Source organism: Polyodon spathula, chromosome 23 (assembly GCF_017654505.1).
Source record: "Polyodon spathula isolate WHYD16114869_AA chromosome 23, ASM1765450v1, whole genome shotgun sequence".
Taxonomy (NCBI): Eukaryota; Metazoa; Chordata; class Actinopteri; order Acipenseriformes; family Polyodontidae; genus Polyodon; species Polyodon spathula.
This window is the reverse complement of record NC_054556.1, coordinates 1,009,488-1,035,045: the sequence shown is the minus strand read 5'-3', so window position 1 is coordinate 1,035,045 and position 25,558 is coordinate 1,009,488. Positions and strand designations below refer to the sequence as shown.

General features: G+C 48.3%; 1 protein-coding gene across 2 annotated transcripts in view; it reads right to left on the bottom strand.

Moving 5' to 3' along the window:
- The window catches only part of LOC121297863 (scm-like with four MBT domains protein 1), a 30,258-nt gene extending 5,839 nt beyond the window's left edge, over positions 1–24,419 (bottom strand). The window contains exons 1-17 of one of the 2 annotated variants that reach the window (XM_041224419.1): positions 24,030–24,419; positions 15,548–15,725; positions 14,550–14,644; positions 12,148–12,388; positions 8,688–8,776; positions 7,860–8,106; positions 7,247–7,344; positions 6,634–6,735; positions 6,267–6,417; positions 6,021–6,103; positions 5,425–5,551; positions 4,993–5,106; positions 2,433–2,475; positions 2,264–2,328; positions 1,910–2,049; positions 1,223–1,332; positions 655–830 (exon numbers count right to left, since the gene is read on the bottom strand). In XM_041224419.1, the coding sequence (XP_041080353.1) occupies positions 655–830; positions 1,223–1,332; positions 1,910–2,049; positions 2,264–2,328; positions 2,433–2,475; positions 4,993–5,106; positions 5,425–5,551; positions 6,021–6,103; positions 6,267–6,417; positions 6,634–6,735; positions 7,247–7,344; positions 7,860–8,106; positions 8,688–8,776; positions 12,148–12,388; positions 14,550–14,644; positions 15,548–15,596 (1,930 nt within the window). In that variant the 5' untranslated portion in view covers positions 15,597–15,725; positions 24,030–24,419. The remainder of the gene's footprint in view (positions 1–654; positions 831–1,222; positions 1,333–1,909; positions 2,050–2,263; positions 2,329–2,432; positions 2,476–4,992; positions 5,107–5,424; positions 5,552–6,020; positions 6,104–6,266; positions 6,418–6,633; positions 6,736–7,246; positions 7,345–7,859; positions 8,107–8,687; positions 8,777–12,147; positions 12,389–14,549; positions 14,645–15,547; positions 15,726–24,029) is intronic. The other variant, XM_041224420.1, reaches the window with a different exon arrangement.
- Between the last annotated feature and the right edge of the window lie 1,139 nt (positions 24,420–25,558).

Here is a 25,558-nt window from a genome sequence, read left to right as displayed (position 1 = left end):
GCAGCGAGTGTGGAGGGGCTCTGCGTGTACAGCCCGCTCTGGTGCAGCGAGTGTGGAGGGGCTCTGCGTGTACAGCCCGCTCTGGTGCAGCGAGTGTGGACGGGCTCTGCGTGTACAGCCCGCTCTGGTGCAGCGAGTGTGGACGGGCTCTGCGTGTACAGCCCGCTCTGGTGCAGCGAGTGTGGACGGGCTCTGCGTGTACAGCCCGCTCTGGTGCAGCGAGTGTGGACGGGCTCTGCGTGTACAGCCCGCTCTGGTGCAGCGAGTGTGGACGGGCTCTGCGTGTACAGCCCGCTCTGGTGCAGCGAGTGTGGAGGGGCTCTGCGTGTACAGCCCGCTCTGGTGCAGCGAGTGTGGAGGGGCTCTGCGTGTACAGCCCGCTCTGGTGCAGCGAGTGTGGAGGGGCTCTGCGTGTACAGCCCGCTCTGGTGCAGCGAGTGTGGACGGGCTCTGCGTGTACAGCCCGCTCTGGTGCAGCGAGTGTGGACGGGCTCTGCGTGTACAGCCCGCTCTGGTGCAGCGAGTGTGGACGGGCTCTGCGTGTACAGCCCGCTCTGGTGCAGCGAGTGTGGACGGGCTCTGCGTGTACAGCCCGCTCTGGTGCAGTGAGTGTGGACGGGCTCTGTGTGTACAGCCCGCTCTCAGAGGACTCACTGTACTTGGTCTTGGTCAGCCCTGAGCAGTTCTCCGAGCAGCGCTCCAGTGCCATCCTCGGCCCGAACAGGTTGGGGCAGCACTCCAGCTTGATGCAGGTCTTCCTGCAGAAATCAGGCACCTGGTCGGCTGTCCTGACGATCTCCACCGTGGCGCGGTAACTCTTCCCTTTGTACCTGCAGCACGGACAGCAATGAGCGCGAGGCACAGGGGCTTCTCAGGGGTTTGTACAGTAATTCTGCAGTTCTCCCCCATGCTTTATTAGACAACACATTCACCAGAGCTTACCGAGGTCTGCCATTTGTTTAATTATGCTTTACCACACATTTCTGGGCTGTACAATGCTTGCCTAGGCTTTATAGTGTGTTTACCATTCTATATTATCCTTGTGTGTGTTCAGTTCTATTATACATGTGCGATGCATTTCCTCTCCTTTACTACACTTGTGTGTGTTCACTATGGGAGGCACTCTCCACTATTCCAGTGTACACACAAGGTTTAAAGAATCCTGCCTTGAAAGAGGTCTGACCGCAGCTCTGTAAAGAAATCCCAAAGCAGGGGGTCTTACTTGGCCTTGAGGGTCTCTCCGTACCCCTGCCAGCGAGCCTCTTCATCCAGCTGCAGCTCCCTCAGGACCCGACTGGGCTTGTAGGCAGCGTTGATCAGCAAGGTGAGGACCTGCAATTCAGAACAGAACGACAGCGTGAGGGCAGGCTAACGGAAACAGACCAAAATAAGGCTGACTCATGCAGAGGGCTGTGCAGTTCACCAAGAGGGCTCTAGCTTTCAATGTGCTGTAAACAGAGGGTGCTGGAGGGGGCGCCACACAGACAAAGTGCCAACGAGGTCTGAGCACCACGCCGACAGGAAAGTGCCTGCAGCATTGCTGCAATGTGATCCCCCTGACTGCGTGGGACTCAGGTACAGCCTGCCAACCTGAAAGCACACATCAAAATGACGAAGTGAACCACTTCCTAAAACCTTTCATAAAATAAACACGCAAACCACTTCATTTCAGCACTCTGCTGCTCCCTCAGAGAAGTTTCCCCATAGTAAAAGCATGGTGAAGCGTAGGTAAGCATTGTAAAGACCAGTGAGGTAAAGCATATTAATAAACATGGCAAACGATTGAAAACTACTGTAAATGCAAAGTATAAGAATGGGAAAACTGCAAAAACACCATGGGAAACTTCGAAGGGCGAGCATGCGTGCTTCTCCTGCAGTGCAATGACACGGAGGTGCAGTGCAGCCTCACCTCTTTGAGCACCAGCGCACAGTTGCCAGGCCCCACACACTGTGGCAGCTCCGCAATCCTGCCCTTGTTGAGGTACGGACCCGAGAAGCATCGGTGATTGAAATAGATTTTCGGACAGCAATATTTACCGTTTCCGAGCCCTGGGATGCAAAACACAGACATAAAAGACGATCCGTAGTTTATTGCCAGACACCCACGGAGTGCAGACAGTGATTAACGATCATTATGAGCGGAACTCTGATAACAAATCATTTTAAAAATTTCAATACAAAGCAGAACCAGACTGTCTTCTTGTATTTGGTAAATGTAAAGGTCAGCTGCCCTGCCCCCTGTAAAGGGATTGGGCGCAGTCACCTGACTCGCTGGAGTTGTAGTCCTGGCTCCTCAAGCCGTCGTGCGCGGTGTTTCTGGGTGCCACCCTGCAGGGCAGGGAGACACAGACAGCATTGTGATCAGATAGGAGATCTTCAGTAGAAGGACTGGGACACTGTGTTTGACAAATCATTTCTGTGGCAACACTTACTGTTTTTCTGGCTGCACCACAGCGATCTTCCTTTGCTTCTTGACTGCAAAGCAAGTTTAAAAGGGGTTCATTAAGATGTATCCAACGTAGAAAAGTTAAGAAACACTGCATAGAAATATCTAAAGGGGGCTGACATTACAGTGCAGCAGAAGAGCAGGCTGCTCGGTATTTATTATCTCTGCTTCCACAGGGCGCTGCAATGTATAACCACAGACTGCAGCATCCACATGAAGCTGTAGATGTACACAAATACTGTGCTACCAAGGACAGGCGGGTTAACAGCGCCAGTGTGTTTTGATGTGCCGTGCAGGGTTAGCGTTAGGGTCAACAGCGCCAGTGTGTTTTGATGTGCCGTGCAGGGTTAGCGTTAGTGTTAACGATGCCGGTGTGTTTTGATGTGCCGTGCAGGGTTAGCGTTAGGGTTAATGATGCCAGTGTGTTTTGATGTGCTGTGCATGGTTAGTGTTAGGGTTAATGGTGCCAGTGTGTTTTGATGTGCCGTGCAGGGTTAGTGTTAGGGTTAATGATGCCAGTGTGTTTTGATGTGCTGTGCAGGGTTAGTGTTAGGGTTAATGATGCCAGTGTGTTTTGATGTGCCGTGCAGGGTTAGTGTTAGTGTTAATGGTGCCGGTGTGTTTTGATGTGCCGTGCATGGTTAGTGTTAGTGTTAATGGTGCCAGTGTGTTTTGATGTGCCGTGCAGGGTTAGTGTTAGGGTTAATGGTGCCAGTGTGTTTTGATGTGCCGTGCATGGTTAGTGTTAGGGTTAATGGTGCCAGTGTGTTTTGATGTGCCGTGCAGGGTTAGTGTTAGGGTTAATGGTGCCAGTGTGTTTTGATGTGCTGTGCAGGGTTAGTGTTAGGGTTAATGATGCCAGTGTGTTTTGATGTGCCGTGCAGGGTTAGTGTTAGTGTTAATGGTGCCAGTGTGTTTTGATGTGCCGTGCATGGTTAGTGTTAGGGTTAATGGTGCCAGTGTGTTTTGATGTGCCGTGCAGGGTTAGTGTTAGTGTTAATGGTGCCAGTGTGTTTTGATGTGCCGTGCATGGTTAGTGTTAGTGTTAATGGTGCCAGTGTGTTTTGATGTGCCGTGCAGGGTTAGTGTTAGGGTTAATGGTGCCAGTGTGTTTTGATGTGCCGTGCAGGGTTAGTGTTAGGGTTAATGGTGCCGGTGTGTTTTGATGTGCCGTGCAGGGTTAGTGTTAGGGTTAATGGTGCCGGTGTGTTTTGATGTGCTGTGCATGGTTAGTGTTAGGGTTAATGGTGCCGGTGTGTTTTGATGTGCTGTGCATGGTTAGTGTTAGTGTTAATGGTGCCGGTGTGTTTTGATGTGCTGTGCATGGTTAGTGTTAGTGTTAATGGTGCCAGTGTGTTTTGATGTGCTGTGCATGGTTAGTGTTAGTGTTAATGGTGCCAGTGTGTTTTGATGTGCTGTGCATGGTTAGTGTTAGTGTTAATGGTGCCAGTGTGTTTTGATGTGCCGTGCAGGGTTAGTGTTAGGGTTAATGGTGCCAGTGTGTTTTGATGTGCCGTGCATGGTTAGTGTTAGTGTTAATGGTGCCGGTGTGTTTTGATGTGCCGTGCATGGTTAGTGTTAGTGTTAATGGTGCCGGTGTGTTTTGATGTGCCGTGCATGGTTAGTGTTAGGGGTTAGGGTTAGGGTTAGGGTTAGGGTTAGGGTTAATGGTGCCGGTGTGTTTTGATGTGCTGTGCAGGGTTAGTGTTAGTGTTAACGGTGCCGGTGTGTTTTGATGTGCCGTGCAGGGTTAGTGTTAGTGTTAATGGTGCCAGTGTGTTTTGATGTGCCGTGCAGGGTTAGTGTTAGGGTTAATGGTGCCAGTGTGTTTTGATGTGCTGTGCAGGGTTAGTGTTAGGGTTAATGGTGCCAGTGTGTTTTGATGTGCTGTGCAGGGTTAGTGTTAGGGTTAATGGTGCCAGTGTGTTTTGATGTGCTGTGCAGGGTTAGTGTTAGTGTTAATGGTGCCGGTGTGTTTTGATGTGCCGTGCAGGGTTAGTGTTAGGGTTAATGGTGCCAGTGTGTTTTGATGTGCTGTGCATGGTTAGTGTTAGTGTTAATGGTGCCGGTGTGTTTTGATGTGCTGTGCAGGGTTAGTGTTAGGGTTAATGGTGCCGGTGTGTTTTGATGTGCCGTGCAGGGTTAGTGTTAGTGTTAATGATGCCAGTGTGTTTTGATGTGCTGTGCAGGGTTAGTGTTAGGGGTTAGGGTTAGGGTTAGGGTTAGGGTTAGGGTTAGGGTTAGGGTTAGGGTTAGGGTTAGGGTTAACGGTGCCGGTGTGTTTTGATGTGCAGTGCAGGGTTAGTGTTAGTGTTAATGGTGCCGGTGTGTTTTGATGTGCTGTGCAGGGTTAGTGTTAGGGTTAGGGTTAGGGTTAGGGTTAATGGTGCCGGTGTGTTTTGATGTGCCGTGCAGGGTTAGTGTTAGGGTTAATGGTGCCGGTGTGTTTTGATGTGCTGTGTAGGGTTAGTGTTAGGGGTTAGGGTTAGTGTTAGGGGTTAGGGTTAGTGTTAGGGTTAGGGTTAATGTCAGGAATGGAAAGTTACCTTTGGGTTTTCGGGGATGGCTCAGCGGGTATCCGTTGGTTTCACACCAGCTCACTGGGAAGATGTCCATGGATTCCACATGCACAATGCACTCTGGGACTGGCTTCTTCGAACCTGAGTCAGAGACAGAGATGAAGCACCTTCCAGTGTCTGTTCAATCGCATGCTTTACATAACCCCTTACTGTTCAATATTCACCGCCTGGGCTCCTGGGTTCTCTTGTAGCCCCCCGTGCTTTTCCCATGGTTAGGCTCTGCATTCAGCACAGATTACCACACTTTGCCCTGCTTATTAATAGAACCTTTCCACCAGCCTGAAGAGGGCGCCGAGTGGCAGGAGGTCTTGCAGGGAGCTCTTCTGGAGACAGAGGCATCTGCTTCCACTCTGCTAGGTTACACACTTTGTTTACACCTGCAGACTGGAGACAGCTTACCTTCCAGACGCAGCCAGATGTGCTGCCCTTTCACCTTGGTAACCGTGGCAGCGTGAATCTCTTCCGGGCTGAGGGGGTTCACTGCCTCCAGTTTCATGTTCTCTGTGTATCCGAAATCAGGCAGGTCCTGAACGAGAGAGCAAATATCACAGCTCCATTCCTGACAGCGTTCCAATGCTTTTAATTACTTCTTTCTTTCATTCTAACCCAAGCGGCCCTTCCTTCCCCCTCTGTGCATGAAAAGTCCACACTCCTGCAGCTGACACTCATCATGCAATCAGACAGCTGCTTCTTAACGCAAGCTGATCACCAGCTTTAGACATTAAAACAAACAGCTCCAGGCCTTTAATGCATAGAGGGTCCCCCTCCAGATCAATTACTCCTTGCTGACTCAAAGTTGCAGCCCAAGGTGGCCCTATTTTTTTGTCCAACTCCTGAATGCCACTAATACACAGACACACAAGACCAGAGTTAATTGAATTTCACTAAACGCTCTGAGTTCACAGGCATCTGTTCAAATCATACAACCAGGACTGAAACTCGGAGAGAGAAAGCCAGCGATGTTCATTTCCAGCCCCTGCCTCGCTCTCACTCACCACTGAAAAGCAGTGTTGCGGGGCTGCCTCTGAGCTGCACTGTTTCAGGTAGTCAGCCCAGTCGAAGTCTTGTCCTGGGTAACCTAGACCAGCAAACAAGAGTCCATCAATCACAAAGCGGAGCGGCGCGCTCCCTGTGGGTTCGGCACACAGTAAACTACACTGCAGGGCAAGCCCCTTCATGGGCTCGTGCACACACACTACACTGGTGTTCATTAAAATCGACGTGGTGGGATGGGTGCAGACCTTTGGGAGGAGTGAGGGGAACCCCGTTCTTCAGGCACCACTGCACAGGAAAGATCCCCCCGCTGGACACGTGACACACGAACGCACTGGCCCCCAGCGGCTCCGAGCGAAGGTCATCGATCTGAACCAGGAAATACTTCTCATTGAAAACCTGGAAACAACAAACAAACAAACTAAATACAATCTGCTTGAAATGGAGCATAAAGCTGAACTGTTTCACTTGATGGGAGCCCCGTATGAAAAGAGCGCACTACGAAAAAGAGAAATTCTACATGGCAGGCTGTTTGCAATTGTGCTGCTCCCACAGCCGTATAGTGCACGACAGGAGCTGCAGCACCACCTCTCTCTCTCTCTCTGGCAAGCCTACCTTGGTCACCGTTGCTGGGCTGACAGTGAAAGGTGCTGCTGGGTCCACAGCCTCTAACTTCATCCCAGCTGAGAATGAATGAGTGCCGATCACAGGCTTGTCCTGATGACAAGACAACAGCAGCAAGACAGAGACACAGATCACTTCATTACATTCATACAGCCTAATCCTGTCAGCTAGGGACACTCCCAGCACGTGTCACCAGCTACGGACTGTAAACACTGAACTGTGCATCGGATTACACACTACACCCCAAAAAATAACCACTCACCCACAAACATCAGAGTTAAACTTTGAAACAAAATCAAGGAGTCAGGTTTCAGCCCAGTGCAGTCTGAAACCTCTACTGGAGGCTAGGCGTGTCCAAGTTAGGTGAAAAAGATTGGTGCACAAAAACAGCCATTTTCTTCAATCTAACTTTTAATATCCTATTTGCACAATAACAACATGTTAAATTCTTTTTAAAAATAATAAATAATAATAATAATAATAATAATAATAATAATAATAATATTTATAAAACGTAAAAATGCCTCTAAACAAATGCAAACCCGCTTTGCTGAAACGCTCTTCTGCTGGAGCGCTCACAGTGTTCCCGTGTGAGAGGAGTTACCTTGAAGAACTGCTCAGGCACTGCGGACTCCTCTGTCTTCCCAAGAACGTCCTGCAGGACCTCCTGCCAGTCAGACTCGCTCTTCAGCCCCCTCACAGCTGCAATGAAATTCAAACACCGCGGCGAGGTCAGTGCTTGCCCTTCTTATTGCAGGGTCCTTCCCCAAAGCTTACCAAGGTACACCTGCAGCCTCTTTCACCTCGCTTATAGCATGATTAACTACGGCTTTATGAACCCGCTCTTTACCAAGAGCTCACTTTGCAACACTTACTGTGTTTAAACCAGGATTTCTACTAAACCGATTCCTGAACTTTACCGAGATTTCAGTAGGCTTTCACTTTGCTAGACTGCACCATGCTTTTACCACGCTACACCACAGTCTACACTTACATAAGGGGTGTTTAAAAGTCCCACCAAGGTAAAAACTTTAAGAAACTAAAGACAAGTAGACAAGTGCTTCGGCTGGAGCCTTCTTCAGTACAGTGAAGCCAGCACTAGCCGAACCGTTTTACTGCTTTTTATAGAAGTTATACAAGTATATATTAGTTTCTTCTGCTTTCAGATTGTGCCGAGTGTTTTGAGGCTGTGGGTGCTTCTCCCCTCGCAGGCTCACCTGCGGGTGGTGTCAGAGAGTGGCCCTGCTGCCTGGCCCAGCCGATGGGGTGAAGGAAGGGGTCCAGGTAGAAGAGCCAGCGCCGATGCTCGGCACGCTTCTCAGCCCCGGCATAGTGGAGCCGCAGCCGGCCGCCCGTGTTCTCCTCCACCACCACGAGCCAGGCCTGCAGGGGCCACTCCTGGTCCTGCAGCTCCAGCAGAGACCCGGGAGCCAGGAGGTCCAGGGGGTTCCTGCCCCGGTGAGGCTGCCACACAAACAGGACAGGAGCAGGAGGGGAGAGTCAGGGTTAATCCAGTGAGTTCAGAATTCAATATTCAAGATTTAAAATGGACTGAAATAATGATTTACTTTAGAAAAAAAAAAAAATATATATATATATATATATATATCAATGTATTATTTTATGTAGAGAATTTAGAATAGACAGTCAGATAGATAGATAGATAGATAGATAGATAGATAGATAGATAGATAGATAGATAGATAGATAGATAGATAGATAAACAGACAGACAGATAGACAGATTAAGATTTGACTGACCCTGAACAGACTCACTGATATGTAACCCTGCTGTATCAGTGTGATGCACTGCTGTTGCAGATTCTGAGCCCTGTCAGTCAGATGACATTAAAAGCTCTATAACCACACAAGCAGCAAGCCTGGCTCTGTTGCATTGTGTCTGGGTGGTCTCCAGTTAGGGTTCAGTTCCAAGGGGTCTTTGCAGTGCAGCCCCTACCTGCACTGAGGAGCCCCCGAGATACCCCTGGATCAGTGCACAGTGCAGCGCTGTGGTCAGCGTGCTGGCTAGTGCTGTGCTGTACCTACCCCCTCCAGCAGAGCTGCAGGAGCACTGCTCGCCCCAGACAGCGTCTGCACCAGGAAGGCACCCCAGTCCGAATACCTGTCCCGGATACCTGAGAAAGAGAATCCATTACTTCATTACAGACGTGCAGTCGGATCCTGCAAGGTAAAGCCTTAAAGGAAACTACATTAATAATGGTGAAAGACAAATCTGCTTTTAATGGAGCAAGGCACTGCCATCCTACAGGGAGTCAATCTGAACATCCTATACTCCAGGATAGCCTACACCTGTCATTAGGATGTGGAAATGATGTATGGTAGGCCGTTTGCAATGGTGCAGCGGGGTTCACATTTCACATTCTGCGGTTTCATTCAACACAGGGTGGTTCACCAGAGCAGTTAAATGGTTTAATAAAAAGCAGCTTATTCAGCCCAGCGGAGTACAGGACGACCAAATCACCCCAAGAGGCCTGGGGTTCAAACAGAAGGGAAGCCACAGGTGAAATGAATCTACAGTAGGATAGGAGACCAAGTCTGCCACTCAGCACCGCCTCCTGTGCATGAAGCACACTGTGTGCAGGTGCAGTGTGAAGAGCAGGTGTCCCTGTGCATGAAGCACACTGTGTGCAGGTGCAGTGTGAAGAGCAGGCGTCCCTGTGCATGAAGCACACTGTGTGCAGGTGCAGTGTGAAGAGCAGGCGTCCCTGTGCATGAAGCACACTGTGTGCAGGTGCAGTGTGAAGAGCAGGTGTCCCTGTGCATGAAGCACACTGTGTGCAGGTGCAGTGTGAAGAGCAGGTGTCCCTGTGCATGAAGCACACTGTGTGCAGGTGCAGTGTGAAGAGCAGGTGTCCCTGTGCATGAAGCACACTGTGTGCAGGTGCAGTGTGAAGAGCAGGCGTCCCTGTGCATGAAGCACACTGTGTGCAGGTGCAGTGTGAAGAGCAGGCGTCCCTGTGCATGAAGCGCACTGTGTGCAGGTGCAGAGCAGTGTGAAGAGCAGGCGTCCCTGTGCATGAAGCACACTGTGTGCAGGTGCAGTGTGAAGAGCAGGTGTCCCTGTGCATGAAGCACACTGTGTGCAGGTGCAGTGTGAAGAGCAGGTGTCCCTGTGCATGAAGCACACTGTGTGCAGGTGCAGTGTGAAGAGCAGGCGTCCCTGTGCATGAAGCACACTGTGTGCAGGTGCAGTGTGAAGAGCAGGCGTCCCTGTGCATGAAGCACACTGTGTGCAGGTGCAGTGTGAAGAGCAGGTGTCCCTGTGCATGAAGCACACTGTGTGCAGGTGCAGTGTGAAGAGCAGGTGTCCCTGTGCATGAAGCACACTGTGTGCAGGTGCAGTGTGAAGAGCAGGCGTCCCTGTGCATGAAGCACACTGTGTGCAGGTGCAGTGTGAAGAGCAGGCGTCCCTGTGCATGAAGCACACTGTGTGCAGGTGCAGTGTGAAGAGCAGGCGTCCCTGTGCATGAAGCACACTGTGTGCAGGTGCAGTGTGAAGAGCAGGCGTCCCTGTGCATGAAGCACCCTGTATGCAGGTGCAGTGTGAAGAGCAGGTGTCCCTGTGCATGAAGCACACTGTGTGCAGGTGCAGTGTGAAGAGCAGGCGTCCCTGTGCATGAAGCACACTGTGTGCAGGTGCAGTGTGAAGAGCAGGTGTCCCTGTGCATGAAGCACACTGTGTGCAGGTGCAGTGTGAAGAGCAGGCGTCCCTGTGCATGAAGCACACTGTGTGCAGGTGCAGTGTGAAGAGCAGGCGTCCCTGTGCATGAAGCACACTGTGTGCAGGTGCAGTGTGAAGAGCAGGCGTCCCTGTGCATGAAGCACACTGTGTGCAGGTGCAGTGTGAAGAGCAGGCGTCCCTGTGCATGAAGCACACTGTGTGCAGGTGCAGTGTGAAGAGCAGGTGTCCCTGTGCATGAAGCACACTGTGTGCAGGTGCAGTGTGAAGAGCAGGTGTCCCTGTGCATGAAGCACCCTGTGTGCAGGTGCAGTGTGAAGAGCAGGTGTCCCTGTGCATGAAGCACACTGTGTGCAGGTGCAGTGTGAAGAGCAGGCGTCCCTGTGCATGAAGCACACTGTGTGCAGGTGCAGTGTGAAGAGCAGGCGTCCCTGTGCATGAAGCACACTGTGTGCAGGTGCAGTGTGAAGAGCAGGCGTCCCTGTGCATGAAGCACACTGTGTGCAGGTGCAGTGTGAAGAGCAGGTGTCCCTGTGCATGAAGCACACTGTGTGCAGGTGCAGTGTGAAGAGCAGGCGTCCCTGTGCATGAAGCACCCTGTATGCAGGTGCAGTGTGAAGAGCAGGTGTCCCTGTGCATGAAGCACACTGTGTGCAGGTGCAGTGTGAAGAGCAGGCGTCCCTGTGCATGAAGCACCCTGTGTGCAGGTGCAGTGTGAAGAGCAGGCGTCCCTGTGCATGAAGCACACTGTGTGCAGGTGCAGTGTGAAGAGCAGGCGTCCCTGTGCATGAAGCACACTGTGTGCAGGTGCAGTGTGAAGAGCAGGCGTCCCTGTGCATGAAGCACCCTGTATGCAGGTGCAGTGTGAAGAGCAGGTGTCCCTGTGCATGAAGCACACTGTGTGCAGGTGCAGTGTGAAGAGCAGGTGTCCCTGTGCATGAAGCACCCTGTGTGCAGGTGCAGTGTGAAGAGCAGGTGTCCCTGTGCATGAAGCACACTGTGTGCAGGTGCAGTGTGAAGAGCAGGCGTCCCTGTGCATGAAGCACACTGTGTGCAGGTGCAGTGTGAAGAGCAGGCGTCCCTGTGCATGAAGCACACTGTGTGCAGGTGCAGTGTGAAGAGCAGGCGTCCCTGTGCATGAAGCACACTGTGTGCAGGTGCAGTGTGAAGAGCAGGCGTCCCTGTGCATGAAGCACACTGTGTGCAGGTGCAGTGTGAAGAGCAGGCGTCCCTGTGCATGAAGCACCCTGTATGCAGGTGCAGTGTGAAGAGCAGGTGTCCCTGTGCATGAAGCACACTGTGTGCAGGTGCAGTGTGAAGAGCAGGTGTCTAATGGAGCCAGTGTCTGATAACCTTGTTGTAAACACTGTGAAACGGAATATCCAGAGAGTTACAGAGAAAAATATACATCTAACTGCAAGACTTGGCTGGATGTCAAAATGAGCTCCACTCCAGCTTTGAATTTTTTTTACATCATTTCTATTTGATAGCAGATGTTCAGCACAGTTGCCATGCAGAGGGAATCGCGATGCAGGGTTAGAGGACGCAAACACAATCTGCTCATGCAGAAAAAAATCTGAATAACTCACTCACACTAAACGGCAAAAAGCAAGTCATTCTATAATTACCGAAACTCTTTTTTGTACATCCAACTTTACAATTCTTTCATTTTTGTAAACTGCATATATATATGTATACACACACACTGTATATTTGAAATACATTCTTTCCATATGGGTGACGGCTTAATGTCTACAGCGTAGTGTTGAGTAACCCCACCCTCTCCCTCTCCCTCACCCCACCTACCCTCTGGGGGTCTGAGCACTTTGTTGTTCTGTCCGCACCAGCCGATGGGGTGCAGGTCAGCAGTCATGATGTCACACCAGAAGTCCGCGCGGCGGTCGTCCCCGTAGCCGTCGTAGCGCAGGAGGAGCAGCTGCCCGCACGTCATGATGATGGACGCCACCCAGTACGTCTCGGGGTCGCTCTTGTTCGCCACCTCCAGCTTCATCCCGGAGCTGAACCCGTTCTGCAGGCTGAGATCCACCTGGGGGCACCGACGAGACACCAGAGAGATACGTCAGTGCTTTCGAAATACACGCCCCCTCTCACCACGACAGAAACGCCAAATCTAATCGCTGTGTGGGAGATAGAAAAAGTGGACCTGCGACACTTGAGAAGAAAGGGAACATTTCCGAACGAGAAAGAGAGAGAGAGAGAGGAGACAATCCGACTCATGAACGCTCGTCCGGTTCTGAGCTGCTGGATCACAGACGAGATGAATTTGCAGGTCTCAACGTAGCCCTGAAAGGAAAGCAGTTCTAGTCTACTACCCAAAACCAGCACAGTCCATCCAGTCTAGCACCCAAAACCAGCCCAGTCTACTACCCAAAACCAGCACAGTCCATCCAGTCTAGCACCCAAAACCAGCCCAGTCTACTACCCAAAACCAGCACAGTCCATCCAGTCTAGCACCCAAAACCAGCCCAGTCTACTACCCAAAACCAGCACAGTCCATCCAGTCTAGCACCCAAAACCAGCCCAGTCTACTACCCAAAACCAGCACAGTCCATCCAGTCTAGCACCCAAAACCAGCCCAGTCTACTACCCAAACCCAGCACAGTCCATCCAGTCTACCACCCAAAACCAGCCCAGTCTAGCACCCAAAACCAGCACAGTCCATCCAGTCTAGCACCCAAACCCAGCCCAGTCTACTACCCAAAACCAGCACAGTCCATCCAGTCTAGCACCCAAAACCAGCCCAGTCTACTACCCAAACCCAGCACAGTCCATCCAGTCTAGCACCCAAAACCAGCCCAGTCTACTACCCAAAACCAGCACAGTCCATCCAGTCTAGCACCCAAAACCAGCCCAGTCTACTACCCAAAACCAGCACAGTCCATCCAGTCTAGCACCCAAACCCAGCCCAGTCTACTACCCAAAACCAGCACAGTCCATCCAGTCTAGCACCCAAAACCAGCCCAGTCTACTACCCAAACCCAGCCCAGTCCATCCAGTCTAGCACCCAAACCCAGCCCAGTCTACTACCCAAACCCAGCCCAGTCCATCCAGTCTAGCACCCAAACCCACCCCAGTCTAGCACCCAAAACCAGCACAGTCCATCCAGTCTAGCACCCAAACCCACCCCAGTCTAGCACCCAAACCCAGCCCAGTCCGTCCAAGTAGACCCTGATAGTGATGTGATGCAACAGCATCTGGAATTTCTTTGTAGCCGATAGTTGGTAGCAGATGGAAATTCTTATTTATTAACAGCATATATATATATATATATATATATATATATATATATATATATATATTATATATTATATTATATATATATATATATTATATATATATATTATATATTATATTATATATTATATTATATATTCAAACACTTTCCGTTGACAAAGGCATGTTAAACACACCAAAACGTTAAACTAGGATGTAAGATAAAAGTTGATTTTCACCCATTCAAGGTCAGAGAGGCCAATAAGCCCAGACCTCATGAAGTACTTCCATTACTTATAACATTCTCTTCTGTTCTTCAAAAGCAGAGGAGCCGCAAGCAGCAGCAGCACCATGAGCATGGATAGAGCTTTCCAATGTGAGCGCGGTCCCATCACTCACCTCTCCCTGTGATATCAGGGGCAGCACACCCAGTCCTTACTGAGGACGGAATGAAGCAGCATGAATAAGCACATGACTTCACGCTGTTCCTCCGAGTCAGGATGAAAGATGCGTTTACAGCGTACAGGGCGGAATAAATCCTGGACAGACGATACATTTCATTGTCATGAGGCTCGTTTTGGCAGCCAGCTATTCATTGTTACAACGGCCAGATTATTTTTTACAAATCCAGCATCGGATTAAATGCAAACATGTTCTCCTCAAGCCAGCGATGTTCTGTTAGAAACACGAGCGCAGTTATCACAGGCAGCACGGGTCACGGCATTTCATTTTTAAACAACAATTACAAGGTTTGTTTCCCAAATTGCTTACGAGATGTAACAGCAATTCAAAACGATGTAAAACAAGAAGCAGGACCAGTTCATTCAGAGCAGACTGAGCAGGCTGTGCAAACTCCTGGCACCTGTTCACATCAATACAACACCTGAACAAGGGGAGTTCTGAACCCCAGCACTGGGTGCAGCAGGACTAGTGGAAGTTTCTAAGAGGCACACAGTATACAACACAGAACTCACATGCTTGAAAGAGCTGTGCGGGGCAGCAATGGTTCCAGTCTCCTCCAGATACTCATCCCAGTTAAACTCTGAATCCTCCAGGCCAGACACAGCATCTGCAACGAATTTCAAAATCCCACCTGTTAGCACACAGCACCGAGACACAGGCACACAGAGACAGCTTGATGAACAACACTACGAAGAACAGCACCTTATACAACACGATTAAACACAGGGAATGCATCGCTTAAACACGGTCAAGCCACATCAAAGTGCACAACTATGCGCAGTGAAATGCATTACTGAAAGAATGAAGTACATAAAAACTACTTCCCATGCCATCATAAACTAACACATCCACAGTCTGCTTTCAAACACACTTCCTTTATCTATATCCATAGACACACACAGGCATATAAAGAGCTAAGGCATTTATTGGCGAGTATCTGGAAGCCAGAACTGTATCCTTTGAAGACTCCTGATCTTTGTAGTTGCTGGGCGGGGAACAGCTGCTAGCTTTGGGGTGCAGCTCATCCTGTGCAAATCCCACCCCCCCAACAGCAACACTGCAGGCAGACACTAAAAGAGTCCCATTGCATTGGAATGAAATCGTATGCTATAAAGAATCCCTATAATTCCAGTGTCCCCTGAAATTAGCACGCAGGGAGGCAGGGATTCATAAAGATTTTTCGGGACGTGCTGACAGGTTCATAACTAAAACAACACAGCTCTGCCAGCTCAATACCAACGACTTTATAGCTTTGCCAAGAGCTAACCTGTACCATCATCCAGATGAAAAACACTTACAACAGCCTGTAGTGCTTTTGATTTCCAGTTTCCAATACTGGCAATGCATTTCATTACCCCTGGACACAAAAACACAACCACAACAGCAGCAGGGCCTCACTCTGCCCTTGCTCTGAAATAACCATCCAAATAACCGTTACAGAAGTTAACCCTGTTTAATATTTCTGTCCCAATACATTGTCCATGCTCTCCCCACGGTGTCTCCTCTTTACCTGTGTCCTGGGGCTCTCTGCTGCTCATGTCCAGGCGTCTCTGACTCATTCCCCTGGGTGTGAGGTTGTGTGCGCCGGGTGTCTCCTCCCTCCCTGGCTCTCACAGCTGTGTTCTCATCGGCAGACTCTCTCTCTCTCTTTGCACTGGCAGAGTGTTTCAGAACATCCACGCCAACCCCTGGAGTCAGGAAGGGAGAGGAGAGGAGAGAAGACCGAGTCACTCGCAAGGAGCCGTCCAATCAGGAGGCCCGAGCACCTGAAAAACTAAAAGCATCCAATCATCATCCCTCAGTGTTAACCTGCGTTCAGAAACGGCCCTGGGGAAAGCCCAGGGTTTAAGAGTGGAGAGCAGCACAAGAAGCTCCATCTCATTTAAGAGCAGAAGGGTAACAGGAAACAGAGTGCCTATTACCGAAGGGACAATTACAGTGAGGGCGCTCGACCCCGCTGAATTACAATAAACAGACAGGGGCACGTGCCGTCACTCCAGTACAGCGCGGGCGCTCGACCCCGCTGAATTACACTAAACAGAGAGGGGCACGTGCCGCCACTCCAGTACAGCGCGGGCGCTCGACCCCGCTGAATTACACTAAACAGAGAGGGGCACGTGCCATCACTCCAGTACAGCGCGGGCGCTCGACCCCGCTGAATTACACTAAACAGAGAGGGGCACGTGCCGTCACTCCAGTACAGCGAGACCCAGGGAGCCCCACACGAGCATGGAAAGTGAGTCACTTGAATACCATGTTCAGAGAATAGTAAACTAGACGGTGAACACAAACAAAGCATCCTGGAGTCATAGTGGAAGAGGAATGGGACTTCTGAGAGAGTGGCTTGTAACTAGGGGTGTGAGGACCCCATCTCTCCATCATTCACTACATGTGCTTCTTCTGATTGGCTACTTGCATGACGCATAACAAGATCAAGTGGTTATCTTTGTTGAAGTATAAAATGAAAACACACGTATCCTTCATTCGAGCCTTGTGATTTACAATGAGCTAGGCTGTAGGTAGAGTATGTGAAGTTTTCTGAAGTACAGCGGGACCCCAAATCAGAGGCTTTCTAAAACTGCAAAGGCACTAAAACGTGGAGGCTAAAAACTGAAACGTTTACAGGCATCAATAAAAACCAGACGAGCGCCGATAAACTCTCACCTCGTTCACGTGGTTACATTTGCAGACACTGCATTCCACAAAAAAAAACAGCAGCGGCAGAGAAGAGACAGTGAGGGAGTCATCTGAGCAACAGTCATGTTCACAAACTGAATTCAATTATCACAACGCAGCGCTAAAAACAGAAACTAAACCACAGCTCCACAACAATAAAAAGAAAAACGTTTTATACACAGCAGAAAAGTTTAATAACAAAAGCAAAACTACATAGATTAATTTTTTTTAAAACAGTTTCTGAGCAAAGCAGAAGGTTTCCTCATTAAAAGCATGAACTAAAGCAAGCCATGGCCGCTCTCTGACACCACGCAAGTGAAAAGTGTGCGCGTGCACGCCATCTAAACGGGGCGATTCGCAAACATTGTTTTATTAAGTAAAGAAATTGCCAGCGTCGTCCTGCCTTAGAGTTACCATGTCACTCCATGTACAGGAGACCAGTCTGGGACAGTTTCAGCTCACACTCCCAATGCATTCACGTCTGTCTGGTTGCTAATTGGAGCTGTTCATGCAGCTGTAAGGGAGGAGCACATTTTAACAGAGCTCTGATTGCTCAAACTCCTGCCAGCCTGATCACTTCAATAACAAACTTAACATCTAAACAGGTTTAAAAAAAACACAGGGCACGGCACTGTCATCCCATCTCATAGCCATCAGATACACAGGAGGGCACGGCACTGTCATCCCATCTCATAGCCATCAGATACACAGGAGGGCACGGCACTGTCATCCCATCTCATAGCCATCAGATACACAGGAGGGCACGGCACTGTCATCCCATCTCATAGCCATCAGATACACAGGAGGGCACGGCACTGTCATCCCATCTCATAGCCATCAGATACACAGGAGGGCACGGCACTGTCATCCCATCTCATAGCCATCAGATACACAGGGGCCAGCACTGTTATCCCATCTCATAGCCATCAGATACACAGGAGGGCATGGCACTGTCATCCCATCTCATAGCCATCAGATACACAGGGGCCAGCACTGTTATCCCATTCATTAAGACTCACACTGTGTGCAGCTTTCAGCCCTTTTTTTAACTATTAGTGCAAACTACAACAAACGCAAACACAGACATAGGGTCACGAACCCTGGACAGGGTTTTATTCAAGCATCCCATCTCATAGATACACAGGAGGGCAGTCATCTCATAGCCATCAGATACACAGGGAAGCACTGTAAACGGGGCACTGTCATCCCATCTCATAGCCTAAATAGCCATCAGGGGGGGGGGGGGGATTAACCCTCCACCACTCCCCCCCTGAACCCCCAACAATCACAGAGCTCCCAGCCTCTCCTCCCTAACACCAGAAGAATGCCACCCCACCACTCCCCCCCTGAACCCCCAACAATCACAGAGCTCCCAGCCTCTCCTCCCTAACACCAGAAGAATGCCACCCCACACCCCTCATTGTACAGCCCTGAAAGGGAGGTGAGGGGTGCACTGAGCCCCCTGTCCCGTGTGAAAGAGCCCACCCCCACCATCCAGAGACCCCACCGTGGGATGTTTCATTAAAAAGGGAAGCAGGGCGGGACACTGGCAGTCAAACCCTACCGTGAAAACTACCAGGCAAATCAGTGAGTCTCTGTTCATGCAGATGCGCCTGGACCCTTCCAGCAATCCTGCGGGTCAGCATCGCAGTCACACTTCAAACACAAACAGCTCTCCCCTCTATTCACACAACGACAGCCATTGTCAACACTGATGACTTGACAGCGATAGATACACAGCACACCGAGAGCGCTGAAGAGGACTCCCCTGCACCGTCACACAGCGATAGATACACAGCACACCGAGAGCGCTGAAGAGGACTCCCCTGCACCGTCACACAGCGATAGATACACAGCACACCGAGAGCGCTGAAGAGGACTCCCCTGCACCGTCACACAGCGATAGATACACAGCACACCGAGAGCGCTGAAGAGGACTCCCCTGCACCGTCACACAGCGATAGATACACAGCACACCGAGAGCGCTGAAGAGGACTCCCCTGCACCGTCACACAGCGATAGATACACAGCACACCGAGAGCGCTGAAGAGGACTCCCCTGCACCGTCACACAGCGATAGATACACAGCACACCGAGAGCGCTGAAGAGGACTCCCCTGCACCGTCACACAGCGATAGATACACAGCACACCGAGAGCGCTGAAGAGGACTCCCCTGCACCGTCACACAGCGATAGATACACAGCACACCGAGAGCGCTGAAGAGGACTCCCCTGCACCGTCACACAGCGATAGATACACAGCACACCGAGAGCGCTGAAGAGGACTCCCCTGCACCGTCACACAGCGATAGATACACAGCACACCGAGAGCGCTGAAGAGGACTCCCCTGCACCGTCACACAGCGATAGATACACAGCACACCGAGAGCGCTGAAGAGGACTCCCCTGCACCGTCACACAGCGATAGATACACAGCACACCGAGAGCGCTGAAGAGGACTCCCCTGCACCGTCACACAGCGATAGATACACAGCACACTGAGTGCTGAAGAGGACTCCCAGTGTGTTATTTCGTGGTTTGGTTTTCATTATGTAAAATGAACAGGGGTTTTACTAATAGGAGTCGATTAAGGATTGGAGTAAACACTTTGAAAATATGGCCTGTTGTCTTTTACATTTTTCTCAATCAAGAACTCCATCCCCTTTGGTATTGTGCTGTTTATCTTTGTGCATTTCCAGCAGCTGATAGAGACCTCTCTCCACTGTATAAAACCAAGGGGTCAACGTGACTCGGTACACCCATCACTCACACGTTACTGTTTGAAAACTCCTTGGGTTAGGGCTGTTAGTGGCTTCAACCCTGACAATGCTTTGGACTGTAACTTTATTATTAGTAGTTCATATTATTTTCTTGACTACATGATTATATTATGACTTCTTTCTAGGCGCTGACAATGAGCAGAAGCCAGTGTTTTCATTTCCTATCTCAGGCATGTGTGTTTTTTTTTCCTCTGGTTGCGAGCCAGTTTGTGATTGTTTGAAACATTTCTAAACAGGCAACACCCCCTGCTTCTGTTTCCCTGGCCTGCTGTGGTGTAACCATGTTTCTGAAAACAAAGACTGTTGAGCCAACACTAGCTGCAGAGTGAGGGCAGGAGAATCAGCACTGCACCTACATTATTATTATTATTATTATTGTTTTGTCTATTTAGCAGATGCCTTTATCCAAGGTGACGCACAGAGACTAGGGTGTTGAACTATGCATGAGCTGCAGAGTCACTTCCAGCAACGTCTCACCTGAAAGACGGAGCTCAAGGAGGTTCAGTGACTTGCTCAGGGTCACACAGGGAGTACATGACACCCTCAAACCCAGCAGTATTTCAGAGGACTCTGTCAAACCCACTAAAATAAAGCCAGTACTCCATCAAATGACAGTACATATTCAAGGTAGATGCCAGTCTTGTGACCCAGATCTTTATGAATTACACATTGTGTTGTGTAAACCATTCCAAACGTGGTCATTTTTGCATGGGTTTAAAGCAGCAATTGTTTGAATATTCAAAATGTTATTGCCAGCACTACACAATGTCACACTGCACTTCTGAGACGTCAGATCATTTTTCATGATCCCTAGTGTTACTGTGACTGGCATCGCCTACCAGGAATGCTTTCAAATTCCCAAATGAACAGACAACAAACATCCAGTTCATGTGATTGACTTCTCCACTGAATAAAACAGGGTTACAGAAGCCTGACGCTGCTAGACATCAGAGGAAAACAGAAAACAAACAGCAAAGCTGCCTTTTCACATCAGATAACAGAGACTGAAAACACGGGACATTAGCTTTACCGAACGTCTAACTAGAGCAAACGAAGGCACAGGGCCACAGTGACAGAGGGTTTCTGATCGCTGCGATGCAAACCAGAAACACCTGTTTGTACAGAGCTGCTGTTACTCTGCAGTGCGTCAGCAGCACGACAACTTGAGTCCAATGCAATGCATCAGATGACTTAAATACTGCTTGTGTTTGGATTTCTTCAAAGAAAAATGTATTTTGTACATAATGGGTTAATGGACACACCAAAGACACAATAATGACTGAGTGAGTGATCTGACAATAATAATAATAATTATTATTATTATTGTGTACTGCAGCACAGTATTTTAATACATTACTAATAAACTGTACTACAGCGAGAAGCCTGTTTGAATAAAGCAATGCTTTGCTAACATGCACGCACAGGCAATGTGCTTCAAAACATTAGAATCAAAATTATTAATCAAACCGGTTGTTGAGTGTCATTATTATTATTGCATTATATTTTAGCTATATGGCTGTTAATGCCTTCTTAATTTATTTTTTACCTCTATAAAACGTCCCTCACTTAGTCAAAGGGCTGTGCTGTCTGTGCTTTTTATTATTATGTAAAGAGATGGAGATTAAATGACTACTTTATAACAGCTGCAATCTGAACTCAAACACAGGTACTGAAATAACTAATAATCCACTACAATTTCACACAGCACACTAGCGACTGGAAATTACGGATCACAGATATAGGGAGGCACACATTTTCAAGTTCTTAACACTAAAATGCAATTTGCAGCATTTTTTGCTGAAAGGAAAACTAAACGTATTAAACAATGATAAGAAACACCCCTTGGGTTTTGGAAACGAAGCTGGTGTCAGTTACTCGAGTTTAAGATTACCAGTTCGGCTGTTTCTTGCACCAGTGCTCAGCGTGATGTTTGCATTATGTCAGTGAGGTGTACACGCCCATTCCATTGTTCTGACAGGACCCATTCCCATTGCAATGGGGAACACGGACCCCACACGGATTCCACTGCTATTATTTTAGGGTTCATTTTTTATTTCAAATAAAGATGTAGGATTTGGAAGCATACGGATAGTTTTGCAGAATGTTACATATTTATTTCGGGGTATTTATACCGGGGTAATAAACGCGCGTCAGAATCCGGTGGCGGTTCATACAGTACCGACCCGAGCCCGTCGGCAAATAGTACAGAGCAGCAAGGTCACCGGGGAAAACACCAGTTAATGAACCGGGATCTCTTTGCATAGCCTGCAGCGTACCACAGACACGGTAAGCGAAACAGTAAGGCAGGAGATGCAAGACTAGGTCATACGCGACACTCAAACATTTAAAATACCACAAATGTGACTCCTCACCCAGTGTGACGACACGCCTTCTACCAATACTGCAAAACCTGAAAGAAGCCCCGGGATATGTAAATGCAATAACAACAGAAATGAGACTAGACTCGAGCACCACGCAAGCAGAGGCTATATAAATATACATGCCTATATAATACAGACACACGCAGAGTGTATATAAGACTAGGGGTGCGGATTTGCCCATTCATCCTCACTCAGATTCTTTACTTATTAAATATCCTGCTATCCCCTAACAGAACACCGCCTCCTCTGTAACAAACCTGCAGAGCATTTTAATAGCAACCAGTCTCAGGAGTTCAGTGGCTGGCTTCCCTGAATATCATTTACTAACAGTGCTTTACAACAGGCGTTTAAATAAAAGTCCCAAACACTGCGACTCATCGACTTTTTTTTTTTGGTGCCGGTTTCTCGTTACAAAAACTAGCTGAGCGGTTTTAATTAAGCAATATTAAACATACAGCACCTCCCGGGCTCCTCCGGTAAGCAGACTGCCCCAAACATGTATATTACAATGCAACATGCAGCTGCCCTGTGCTGCTATTGAATTAGCGCTGTGCTGGGTATCTTCTCCACACGACCCCTAACTCCCAGTAAAACCACCAATCCCGCACACTACCTGTACCGTGACAGCAACACCTGAAGATACAGGAACGCACGGCAGCCCACACTTGATACTGAACTGAACTGCGATATCTGTGCGCTACTGTGAGTCTATATTCAGCGGCTGAACGGGTGCTTTTGTGTAACATTATAATCAAGTTATATATAATAATACAGACTACACCACAGTGAAATCGTGATTATACGCTGAAGAGCTTTACACATTAAAAGCACGACAATTAAGCATTGTGAAGTCCAGAGAGGTATGTTAAAGCACAAATTACAAAAACCACGGCAAACGAAGATAAATGCATATAGTAATGGGAAAACTGCTAAATTACCATGTCAACCTATATATATATATACATATTATATATATATATATATACACACACACACACACACAGATATATATAAGCCACGGAAATGTAACATTCCAGTCCAGTTTTCGTTTATCCTATACTGTCGTTATTTAACCCCAGTGATTTCAGAGCTGTTAAAGGTCGAGATGGCTTTTTTTTTTTTAAACGAGACTGCTGGTGTTGCTAGTTAACCCTTTACGATGCAGAATGAACCGAGCGCCTGTTCAAACAGTTTCTTCTCAGAATTCATTCGAGTGCCATCACTCGGGCGACCCCGTTCAACCCGCCTCCGTGCCCCGCACTGCAGAAACAGCACAGTTTGAAGGTGCTTGTCGTTTTAAACACTTGTGAAGACGCTGCCCGCCCCAGTGACCGCAGTGTGTATTAACACCGTGTCAGCAGCGCTGGACTGCACAGCACGCTGAAGCCATCACACACAGCCAACAACAACAACACACAACCCGGGGGCACCAACTACACAATACCAAAACCTCAAGAGTTCGCAAACAATACCTTATGCCGCCATCTTACAACTAGTAATGTTCTACAAAATAAAAACATAAATTGTAACATTGCACACTGTAGGGAAGTTATGTAACATTATATAACATAAAAATGTGACTGCGTGTGTTGAAAAAAAAACACGTGTACTTTAAACATAATAGCATGTTTACTGTTTAGGAGTGCTGAAAAAATAACAACCAGTTCTAAATAAACACACCCGTAAATAACGAGTGACCTCTTCCTCGTCGTCATCACACCAGGCGATGCAAAGCCACGGTCATGGCACCATATTACCCTATAAAAGCATTACTTTCTGGCGCTACCGATCAACGAACCGCCGACCGCCCGATTTCACTGTAAATGCAGCAGACCCCGACAGGGGCTGAACGGTGAAATGAAAAACGAGGTGTTTCTCAGGCTTGTTGTTCCTCTCCAGATCAATAGTGTACAGCGCTTATTTCTGCAGAGCTGAGCTCCCATCTCTTTGCAGCAGTATTGCTCCCAAGTTGGAAACGTCAGGCGGGCTGCTGCATATACAGCCAGAGTTACACTCACTCACTGAGCGAGAAAAACACGGGGTTTTAGCAACGGGAAAAAAGCCGAGCGGGACGCCGCAAAGCCCGCAAACGCCTTTAAACGCGAGCTGGGTCTGTTGTCCGCTGAAATGACGTGTGCCCGAGTGGTGTGCTCACCTGTTCCCAGTTTTTCCAGGTCGCTTTTCCAAGCCGTGCCTCCCAGCTCTGCCCGTGCTGTCCTCTGCCTCATTCCAATATGGCCCAGCGCGGCTCTGCGCGGCTCTGCGCATGCTCCGCGCTGTCGGGTGTGGGGCACGCCATTCCTTATTAAAGCAGGGCGCTCAGCACCCTCTGCGCCCGCTCTGGGGTGCTGCTACCCGCGCTGCCTTTTAATCGCAGGCGATCGCAATGGGAACAATGGGAACAATGGGAACAAGCCGCCCGGAGTGTTTGCAGCGTTCAGGAGCCGACGCGCTGGAAGACCACTCACCCCAGAAACAAGGAAGGCGCATTCTCACAGATGAAGCCGTGCAGCGATGGCAGATACAGGCTTCCACAAAAAAACAAAGAAACGAAAAGCGAATATTCATTTTAATAAACGCAACTCGAGAGCTTTGTTACAGTGTGTTACACTGCAAACCGTGTAGACGTTTCATTTTCAAACAGCGTGTGTGTGTGTGTGTGTGTGTGTGTGTCTTATTAAACACGAACACATCTCTTAATACAAGGCCGCCTATATATTTGGCAGATTACGGCAAACGAAGAGATACATAATTATCAGTTCTGTAATTGTTAAATATACTAATAAACGCTCTTAATTTCCAGTGAGAGAATGGGGTTAATATTTTACCATCCATTTTTAGTCTCGCTGATAAGCGTATCTTTCAAACTATAAACAGGCTGCTATGAACTCAACGATTACATCGATATATCCAGTTTAAATTATTATTATTATTATTATTATTATTATTATAAATGCAGTGTTAATTAAGGCGGATATCCGTGTACAGTACCGGTGGTATAAGCAGTCCTGAAGTGTTGTAAATATTAAACTCGGTAAATTCCATACAGATTTTTTTTTAAAATATGATTAAATCAATAAAAAAAGTTTTAAATATGAATACATTTTTTTTTTTTTTTTTAAATGCCACCGAAGACTGTCTTCAGTGCTGTAGCCTGTAGTGAAGCGCTTTCTGTACCGACAGTGTTGTTTAGGGGTTCCGTGGACTGTATAGACCTGCTGAGTTCTGGAAAATGCGCTCAATATGATGCCAAAAAAATAAATAAAAAAGGTTATGCATTTTTGGAATCACAGGGATCCGTAATTCCACACGTCATGTTTAGAACTGCCAAAGGTTCTGTTGTTGGATAACACGGGTATGTATTTGGAACACATTAAATGGAACCCCCAAACGCTTTATAGCATGTAGTATATAAGCATGTGTGCAGTATATCATATATAAGCATGTGTGTAGTATATAATATATAAGCATGTGTGCAGTATATCATATATAAGAATGTGTGTAGTATATAATATATAAGCATGTGTGCAGTATATCATATATAAGAATGTGTGTAGTATATAATATATAAGCATGTGTGCAGTATATCATATATAAGAATGTGTGCAGTATATAATATATAAGAATGTGTGTAGTATATAATATATAAGCATGTGTGCAGTATATAATATATAAGCATGTGTG